At 51.8% G+C, this 10,221-nt stretch overlaps 1 protein-coding gene across 3 annotated transcripts in view; it reads left to right on the top strand.

Annotated features, from left to right (window-relative positions):
* The first annotated feature begins 1,631 nt into the window (after positions 1 to 1,631).
* LYPD3 (LY6/PLAUR domain containing 3) overlaps positions 1,632 to 10,221 on the top strand; it is a 111,471-nt gene continuing 102,881 nt past the window's right edge. For 2 of the 3 annotated variants that reach the window (XR_014806292.1, XR_014806291.1), the window contains exons 1-4: positions 1,632 to 1,756; positions 2,311 to 2,442; positions 3,224 to 3,394; positions 3,630 to 3,791. Coding sequence is in view for 1 of the 3 variants with exons in the window: in XM_003481875.5 (XP_003481923.1) it covers positions 1,672 to 1,756; positions 2,311 to 2,442; positions 3,224 to 3,394; positions 3,630 to 3,791; positions 4,615 to 5,105 (1,041 nt within the window). In the remaining 2 variants the exon portion in view is untranslated. Of the gene's footprint in view, positions 1,757 to 2,310; positions 2,443 to 3,223; positions 3,395 to 3,629; positions 3,792 to 4,614; positions 5,658 to 10,221 lie in introns of those variants that run through there. The other variant, XM_003481875.5, reaches the window with a different exon arrangement.

Raw genomic sequence — 10,221 nt, 5'->3', positions numbered from 1 at the left:
TTTTTCCTGCCATAGGTCAATTTTTATCTATGAGTCAGGAGAAAGGAAGCAAGGGTAAATCTGTCTCTTAAATAATAATATCATAAAAATCATATATAATATAAGCAGTCACTTACACTAGCCAGGAGGTGAGGATGCTTAGTCATTTCGTGTTTTGCACAGTGTTGTCTTTGTTTCTGTGTTCAGACATGGGAGGCCATGGTCCTGATGGTGTCTCCACTGTGGTCACAGTGTGGCCCCATTTTTTTTCGATCTTTTTAGGGCCGCACATGGGGCATATGGAGGTTCCCAGGCTAGGGGTTGAATTGGAGCTGCAGCTGCCGGCCTACACCATGGCCACAGCAACGCCAGATAGGAGCCTCATCTGCGACCTACACAGCTCATAGCAACACCGGATCCTTAGCCTACTGAGCAAGGCCAGGGATTGAACCCCCATCTTCCTGGATACTAGTTGGGTTCGTTACCTGAGCCACAATGGGAACTTCCTGTGATTCTCTGTCTATTTGTACACGCAGGTAACTACTGCCCAGATGAAGACAGTGGGGGCTCCTTACTATTGCTCCTCTGGGCCAGTGCTCTTTGCAGTCACCATTTTGATTTCCATGGCCACTGATTAGCTTGTCTGTCCTAGAACTTCATAGAAATGCAGTCACATGGTATGTTTTATTTATTTAAGTCTTCTTGAGTGCAACACGAAGTTGTTGAGATTCATATTGCTGTGCAGGCCAGAGGCTGGCCTGTTTTCATGGCTGTGTAATTGCATGAGATTAGTGAATCACTCTTCCTTCTTCCATGCATTTCTTGATAATTTTGGCCTCATTTGCCAGACTGATAGATTAAACCAGCAAATCTGATTGTGTCCTCCAGCTGGTTGAGACCCCTTGAAACATTCTCCATCTTTCTCAGAATTCATTCAAATCTCTCCTCGGGGCCTATAATGCCCTGCCGGTCTGGCCTGCGCCTGGCTCTTCTGCCTCAGTTTGCACCCCCTCCCCTTCTGCGCTCTCCTCTCTGTGTCTGAATGGTGCTGTTTCTCATCCGTCTTTGCATGTGCTTCTCCTTCTGCTCTGCTGTGTGCTCTGCCTCCACCCTCACCTGCTTCACTGGCTGAACCTCCGATTCATTGAGATTGTGAGGCCACTTGATTTACAGCCTCAGGGAGGCTCCACCAGCCCCACTTCTAGCTTCCACACTTTGTAGCTCCCTACACTTCTTCCTTCATTGTCCTTGCTGTAAATAACAATTTGTCAGATGATGTGATTGATACCTGTCGCCCCCATAAGACTGTGAGCTCTGTGAGGACAGGCACTGGTTCTTCCTCTCCAGCATCAGCCGGCCCAAAACCTGCATCTCATTCCATATTTACTAAATGCTGAGGGTTGGGCAGACCCTCTCCCTGAGCCTCGGCGCTCTCCCCTCCACCCCTCAAAGACACAGACTTTCTCCTGGGAACTGCCACAGAAGCTTGACGCCCTGCCCTTTCCCTCCTTGGCAACTGTGGGTGACGCACCCAGGGGCGGGTGTCTCGCCCCATGGCTGACGCTGATTTGGCCCAGTTGAGCAAGGCCATGGTTGCCCTGGGGGGAGGTTACTCATCCTGGGCTCAGGTAAGAGGGCCCAGGTTGGGAGGCGGCACACCTAGGGGGGAAGCCGAGAGAGCAGGACCGAACCATGGACCCTGCCGGGAAAGCAGGCGCTGGGGCAGTGATCTGGACTACAGGCTGGCTGCTGCTGCTACCGCTGCTGCTTGCAGAAGGTGAGTCTGCTGCTGGAAGGGGGCCGGGAGGGTAGAGTGGGAAGCTCAAGGGTGGAGGGTTCCCTCATCCCCTGCAGAGAGGGCTGTGGGAAGGAGCTCCCATCCTGAGCACAGGGCGCTGTGGGAAAAGATCTTCTTCCATCTGCAGCAGTGGGAAAGCTGACCTGCCTCGTCAGAGGGGGCTGTGGGAAGGGTTCCCTCACTGAGCCCACTTGAATGTGGGTAAAACTCTCCCATCCTGAGTGGAGAACTGCAGAAAGGAGTGTCTCCCCCCCCCCCACACCTCCCCCCGCCCCATCCACGGCAGACATCCTTCACCTTGGTCTTAAGGGCCGTGGGAAAGATGCTCCCGCTGTTGCATAGGGAGCTTGAAGGGAAGGGACACAATTTCTCCCATGGCCTCAGACCTGGGGAGAGGTTTTCTTTACTCCCGCCCTGGAAAAGGGTGTGCAGTAGGGTTGCATAGGGACACAGGAAGTGGGAAGGACTACTTCCCTTTTGAGGGAAGAGGCTTCAGTAGGGATCGCTCAGTTCTACCTGTCCCCAACCCCTAGGAGCGCAGGCCCTGGAGTGCTACAGCTGCGTGCAGAAAGCAGATGACGGATGCTCTCCGCAGAAGATGAAGACGGTGAAGTGCGCGCCGGGCGTGCAAGTCTGCACAGAGGCCGTCGGAGCGGTGGAAACTAGTGAGTGGGGCCTCGGGGGTCCCCTGCTTTACCCCTTCAAGAACCTCCACCCGGGCCCCACCTCCTTATGGTTCCACCCCTCCCTCTGAATTTGGCCACACCCCCTTCAACACCACCCTATTCTTCCAGCCTGGCCTGGGTCCTTCAGCACGACCGCGCCATTAGGGTTTAGAGGGGTGCGGACTGAGACTTGCGGATGGGTGGGGTGAACTGGGAGAACTGGCAACTCGTCTCCTTCCAGGGCACACCCTATCCATTTCCCCGGCACCACTGAGATCTTCCTACCCACTTCTGTCCCTGCCAGTATACTCCCCACCCCAACTCAGCCTCTCCCATCCAGCGGGGCCCTTGGTGATGGATATCCCTCTAGAGGTCATCTCCTGCGGTCCCTGAGTTGAGGCTCATCCCCTCTGACCCGCTGCTATCTGAGGCCACAGCTCCTAGGAGGCCCATCTGTCTCTGATCCTGTGCCTTTTTTATCAGTCTCAGTTCCTTCTGATGTTGTTTTCTGCAGTTCTGATCCTCTACGGTCGTGCCCCTTGTGTCCTCGCTCCACTCTTGGCCCTCCGCTGTCAATTGTGTTGAGTGTCTGTCAGCCTGTCTGTCCCCTCGGACTCAGCTCTTTGAGGTTTCGCCCCTCGGACTTTGGTTCTTTGCTTTCAGATAGCATCTCTCTGAGCCCTCCGCCCTGCCACCCTGACCTATCTATCCTCTGGTACGGGCCTATTGGAGGCGGCTCCCAGAGGCCTGCCCCTCTAATCCAGCCCCCTCCCTTCTGCAGTCCACGGGCAATTCTCGGTGGCTGTGCGGGGCTGCGGTTCGGGCCTCCCCGGCAAGAATGACCGCGGACTGGACCTTTACGGGCTCCTGGCCTTCATCCAGCTGCAGCAGTGCTCCCAGGACCGCTGCAATGCCAAGCTCAACCTAACCTCGCGAGGGCTCAACCCCGCAGGTCGGTGGGGGCGGGGCCCTAGACCCGGGGCGGGGCCACCTCTGGGCGGAGTGGCTGGGGGCCGCCACCAGCTGGAGGCGGGAGATCTCCGCACGGGCTGGGGGCGGGGCCACGCCCTGGGGCGGGGCCGCGAGGCCGAGTGTCCGTCGAGGGGTGAAGACAGGGCGGAAGGGACCCCCGAGCTGTGCTTCCTGAGCACCGTCGACCCCTCCCTTGCTCCCCGCTCCCCTCGCAGGCAATGAGAGTGCCTACGGCCCCAACGGCGTCGAGTGCTACAGCTGCGTGGGGCTGAGCCGCGAGGCGTGCCAGGGAACGGCGCCGCCCGTCGTGAGGTGCTACAACGCCAGCGACCACGTCTACAAGGGCTGTTTCGACGGCAACGTCACCTTGACGGCAGGTGAGCGAGCTTTGGCGTACCGGGCCTGCACGGGTTGCGGTGGCTTTTCTGAGGCCTCAATGGAGGGTGGGTAGCAGCCGTTTGCCGAGAGGGTTCCTCCACCTCCAGCGCATTGTGGAAACTGGAGGCCTAAGTTCTTGTCCTAGAGCATCATGAGAACTGCCGTCCTAGCCCCAGTTTAACTCGGGAATAGGAATGCTTTTGTCCTCGAGTTTTGGGAGAAATACGTTTTCGCAGAGGCCTGCAGAATGGGCGGATGTGCATTGGGAAATGTGTTTAAGCCTCCAAGCTTCTGCCCAGGCAGCGTGGGGAATCATTCTGACTCCTAGAGGCTCAAGGGGTTAGGGTCCCCACTTGTCCCAAAATATTAGGAGAGATGTGGTGCTGGTCTCTTGTCTCAGGGAACCATGGGAGATGGTCTTCAAATCCCATCCTTTGCCAATTGTATTGTGGGAGATGTAGTTCTGACTGGATTCTGGTGGGGTGGGAGAAGGGAGAGGGGAGGCCATGATCTGTTTTGCCTGTGAGGGGTGTTGTATCCCATTGCAAACCTTTCTTCCAAGGCATTGTGGGACTTGTACTTCGGCCTACACATTTTTCCCCCTCCCAAACTACTCTGGGAAATGGAGTCCACTATATGTCAAAGACAGTGGGATGGTGTTTCTCCAAGTGGGGCCTGAATTGAGACTTTTGGGTTAATGTATCCAGAGTCCTTCGGTCCCTGTTTTGGGAATTCTTGTCCTTGTTTCACCCCTAAGTTTCATTCTGGCTGTACCTACCCCATCCCTCCAACCACGGTCGTACCTGTGTCTCCCCCCTGCAGCTAATGTGACTGTGTCCTTGCCTGTCCGGGGCTGCGTCCAGGATGAGTTCTGCACCCGGGATTCCGTGACAGGCCCCGGGTTCACGCTCAGCGGCTCCTGCTGCCAGGGGTCCCGTTGTAACTCGGACCTCCGCAACAAGACCTACTTCTCCCCTCGATTGCCGCCCCTCGTCCTGCTGCCCCCTCCTCCGTCCACCACTCTGGCCCCAACCACTTCTGTCACTACTTCCACCCCGGCCCCAACCACCTTCACCTCCACCTCCAAACCCACTCCAGCTCGGACCAGCCAGATTCCACAAAAGGTTGAAACTGAAAACTCCCAGGAAACAGAATCTAGCTTGGTTGGAGGTGCTGGTGGCCACCAGGACCGTAGAAATATGGGGCAGTATCCTACCAAAAATGAGCCTCATTATAATAATAAAGGCTCTGCCGCTCCCTCTGCGGGGTTGGCGGCTCTTCTGTTGGCTGCAGCTGTTGGTATCCTACTATGAGCTTCTCCACCTCTTGCCCCACTTCCTTGGCCCAGGGTACTGTCTCTTGCCATTACTCCCTTTCCCACCCCTGGACTGGGCTGGCCCAGCCCCTGTTCTCCCAGTCTCCCCCGGACCCCCAGCTTCCGCTGCACTGGTTTGCGGCTTCGAGACAAAGTCACCGTTGTATATATATATATATCCTGCCAGGGTGTTCTAGCGTTTTGAGGGCAGCAATGGTATCTCCCTCATCTTTGTCTCTCCCTGGTCTCCTCGTGGTGCCTAGGACAGAGGAAGGTCAGAGCTGGCCCAGGGAAGGTGGAGGAGACAAGGATAAGCTTCCTGTTCGCTGTCTCACAGCCAACCTGGAAAAGGAGGGGGCGGGTGGTGGCGGAATGGCTCCCTCTTCTGACGGTTCTGCCCCCACCCCTCCTTCCTTGTGGGAATCATTTTGGCGCCTTTGTCTTCTTTTCCAGACTGTGAGCTCCTCAAGGGCAGGGACCCATGCCTTATGCCTTGGTGTGGTCAGTGTCTGGCACAGAAAGGCTTCAATAAAAGTTTAATTACTTTGTATAGTGTTTTAAAGGAGTTATTTCTACTTCAGCCGCTTACACTAACCTCCTGAAGCTGAGCAGAGTGGGAATGTCAAAATAGAGAAACTGAGGTCCAGAGTCACAGCCCTGGGGGAAGTCAGGTTTGATCTCCTTTCATCTCCTGAAGTTTATACCCACTGTTGGGTGATCCCACTGGTGAGGGGGAGAGCGGGTGAGGCCATCGAGCAGGGTGGAGGGTGAGGGGACTTTCAGTAAGGCTTGGGAACAGATGAGAGCTTTGTTTCATGGCTTTGTACACTGTCCTCAGGCCCCACCCACCTTGGCACTCTGTGCTTTCTTAAGAATCATTCAGTGGCTCAGCCACCACTGGGGCTGAGCCAAAGAGCTGGCGGGTGCTGCTGTCAGTCTTTGCTTCCTGTTGGGAACTTGGGGCCTGAGCCCCACCACCATCTCCTCCAATCAGATGAAGGCTTGGAGGTTCAGGAAGGAAAAGCCAAGCTTAGGAAGAAGAGGCGTTGGTAGGCTTCGGGCCTGCTGGATGGAGGGGGAGCAGGTGTGGGGAATAGCTGAGATAATAATGGTAATTGCCGACACTGCTATTTTTTAAACAGATTTATTGAAGTATAGTTGATTGACAATGCTGGGTTAATTCCTGCTCTATACCAAAGAGATTCAGTTTATATATATATTCTTTTTCTCATTCTTTTCCATTATGGTTTATCACAGGACATTGAATATAATTCCATGTGCTCTGCAGTAGAACTTTGTTGTTTATCCATCTTATGTATATTAGTTTGCCTTTGCTAATCCCAAACTCCCACTCCATCCCTCCCCAACCGCCCTCCCACTTGGCAACCACGGATCCGCTCTCTGTCTGAGATGCTGTTTTTCTTTCATAGATATCTGCTTTACTGTTAATACTAGAGAATAGTGTGAGGTAATAGTGAAATAGTGGGAAATAGTGATGATAGGAACACAATAGGGAATAAGAGCCTGAGCAACAAACAAGTATCTGTAATAGTAACTATAGTTACAGGAATGTTAGTCATTGAACAGTTTTACCAGAAGTTCCCCCTTTGGTGCAGCGGGGTTGGTGGTGTCTCTGCAGTGCCAAGGTTGAACGTTTGACCCCTGGCCTGACACAGTGGGTTGAAGGATCCAGTATTGCCACAGCTGCAGTGTAGGTCGAAACTGCGGCTTGGATCTGATCCCTGGCCCGGGAACTCCATATGGTGGGGGCAAAAAGAATAAAAAAAGTCTTACCAGATGCTAGGCTTGTGCTAAGGTTGTTTGCATCCATCCTTTCATTTAATTTTCCATATAAACTCTCAGATGGGATGATTGGCTAAACCCCAGGCTCCAAACGATAAAAGTAATTTAACCCACAGCAAGTAATATATTTATTATGTGCCAAATACAGGTTTAAGTGTGGTACTTGGATTAACCTATTTAATCTACACAACCATCTGTGAGTTAAGTATTCTATGAGTTAAGTATTAATCATCGGCTTTTTATAAGATGAGGAAACCAGACCCAGAGAGGTTGAGTAACTTGCCCTGGGTCACCCAGCTAATAAGCAGGGAATCCAAATTTGAACCCAGGCAGACCAGCTTTATAGCTCATGACCAAGAGGGCTGTAACTTTTCCCTCAGCTTAACTAAACTTTAGCTAGACTTCTTCCTGACTCTAAACTGCTGTCCTCCCTCTCACCCCAGCCCTTGGAATCCAGGGCTGGGGTGAGAATCCAGATGGCCTAACCTCCTGTTTCTTAGAGCATTTACTTTAGAAAACTTGTCATCATAAATTTTTTCTGCCCTTTTGAGATGTATATAAATCTCTTTAAAAACCTCTCGCCAGGAGTTCCTGTTGTGGCACAGCGGAAACGAGTCTGACTAATAACCATGAGGTTGCTGGTTCGATCCCTGGCCTTGCTCTGTGGGTCAGGAACCTAGTGTTGCCGTGAGTTGTGGTGTAGGTTGCAGACATGGCTCGGATCTGGTGTGGTTGTGGCTATGGTGTAGGCCAGCAGCTGTAGCTATGATTTGACCCCTAGCCTGGGAACCTCCATATGCTGTGGGTGCAGCCCTAAAAAGCCAAACACAAAAAACAAACAAACAAACAAAAAAAACCTTACAAAAGACAAAAAACAAACCTCTTGCCAGTTTTACAACCCAGGCAATGTCTTTCTTAAGGACCTGGGAACCGTCTCTTTGAAATAGAAACATCCAAGGAGATAGTACCTCCATCTCCCGTTTATCCTAGAAGCCTGACCTCAGTGGGGGTCTTTCTCCAAATTGTGAAACTATCCCTTTTCCCCAAGATACAAGAAAATTTCAAAACTTTGCTTTAGGTGAAGCCAGTTAGCAAACACAGATGACCTACGACCTCCACTCCCGAGCCCACTTCTAAAACCCAACTGCCTTGTGTTTCACCGAGTTGAGCTCAGACTGAGCTCTGGCCTCTGTCTCCCGTTGGAATACCCTTGAATGAGGCTTCTTGCCTGTTTAACGTTGTCCCATGTGGTTTATGCTTTGACAGGCAGGACCTGCTCCCAGTGTATTACACAATTTCAGGCAGCTCTGAGCCTGCGTTTTGCCATCTTGGTGGTGTAAGTCAGAGGACTCCCGGGCTTCTGAGGGTGTTGAGGCTGGAAATCCTCCTTTTATCACCTCATCTCAGTGGGGGGGCTTTTTTTCTAATCTTTGGAGGAAGTTCCAAGGTGGGGAAAAGACTCTAGGATTCCCCTAGGGCTTTGGGCATGAAGGTTCCTCTCACGTCTCCCCAGCATGGCCTGACCCCCTCCATCCTGCTTAGGCCTGCAGTGGGTGACAACGCACAGTCCTCGAGCTGAAACAGGTGTTGAAGGATCATTTTTTTTTTTTTCTTTTTTAGGGCCACACCTGCGGCATATGGAAGATCCAAGGCTAGGGGTCTAATCAGGGCTGCAGCTGCCAGCCTACACCACAGCCACAGCGATGCCATATCTGAACAAATCTGCAGCTTACACCACAGCTTAAAGCAATGCCAGATCCTTAACCCACTGAGTAAGGCCAGGGATCGAACCTGCATCTTCATGGATACTAGTTGGGTTCTTAACCCACTAAGCCACACTGGGAACTTTAACTCTTATTTTAAAAAACATAAATGGCTCATGGCTTTTACACAGATACAAGATGAACCCTTGTCAAAGATTTTACTTAACTCACTCATGAGTGAGGGAGCCTGCAAAATGTTACAGCCAGTTCAAAGGAGAATTCCAAGAGCTCGTGCATACAGGACATCAGGAATGCTGAAACAAATTCATGAGTGGATGTTGAACTGGTCAATATCCAGGTGGAAATACTCAAGTGTATTCCACCAGGCAGGGATCTTTTGCATTGCTCTCAGGTTACCGTGGGTCTGGTATTACTGTCACAGTTTAAGACAGTGAAAAGTGGAGCTAACCCAGAACAGTGTGCTAGGCAGGACACCCAGTAATCCCTCCTGCCCATTACAAAGGCTTTCACCTCTGCAGGTCCCCAGTGTGGTTGGGGAGGCCCAGACACAGTTCTGATACGGTGCCCTGGGAGTTGGGGAAGGGCGTGTTGAAAGCACAGGTGAGGGACAGAGGAAGGATTTCCTCCAGGTGTGGGTCTCATATTGCTGATGGTGCCCCTCTTACCCCCACTTCTGTGTAATCACTGAGTGTTGTCCATTTCAGAGACTGCATTAGCTTCCCAGGGCTGCTGAGGCAAAATACCACAAACTGCGTAGCTTAAAACCACAGAAATGTATTGACTTACAATGCAGGAGGCCAGAAGTCCAAAAGCAAGGTGTTGGGAGGTGCCCCACTCCCTTCACAGCCACTGGGGGAGGAGCCTACCTTGCCTCTTCTGGCTTCTGGGAGCCCGAGGAGCTCCTTGGCTTCTTCAGCCTCCAGTCTCTGCCTCCTTCCTCCCATGGGAGATCTCCCTGTGTGTCTGTGTTCACATTTCCCTCTTCTTACAAAGTCATATTAGAGATTAGTCATCTTACATTGATTAAATCTGCAAGACTTTATTACCAAATAAGATCATATTCACTGATCCTGGGGGTCAGGACTTCAACATACCTTTTTAAATTTTTTTTTTTTATTTGAGGGGGACACAGTTTCCTGCTTAAAAAAGGACCAGTATAGAATAAAGATTTAGAGACCAGATGACCAGGTTTAAATCCCACCCATTACTGCTTTGTATGTACCTTTTTTCACTCTGAGTGAAAGCGAGCTAGGAAATTCTCTCCAAGCCTCAGTTTCTTCATCTCTTAATTGGGATTATAATGGGAAATTTTAGTCTACCATTAGGACTCTTGTGAGATGTGAAGTTGATAACATAAGTCAGGTACAGGGCCTGGCATATAGTAAGTGCTTGCTCAGAATATCTGGAACCAGGACTTCCCGTTGTAGCTCAGTGGTAATGAACCCGACTAGTATCCATGAGGACGTGGGTTTGATCCCTGGCCTCACTCAGTGGGTTAAAGATCCAGCGTTGCTGTTAGCTGTGGTGTAGGTCACAGATGCAGCTCGGATCCTGCGTTGCTGTGGCTGTGACGTAGGCCGGCAGTTA

The sequence above is a fragment of the Sus scrofa genome, chromosome 6, assembly GCF_054392235.1.
Source record: "Sus scrofa isolate SSC_HxYL_T2T_F1_AM1 chromosome 6, Sscrofa_HxYL_maternal_Yorkshire_Landrace_v2.0, whole genome shotgun sequence".
Lineage (NCBI taxonomy): Eukaryota > Metazoa > Chordata > Mammalia > Artiodactyla > Suidae > Sus > Sus scrofa.
This window is presented reverse-complemented; position numbering and strand designations above follow the sequence as displayed.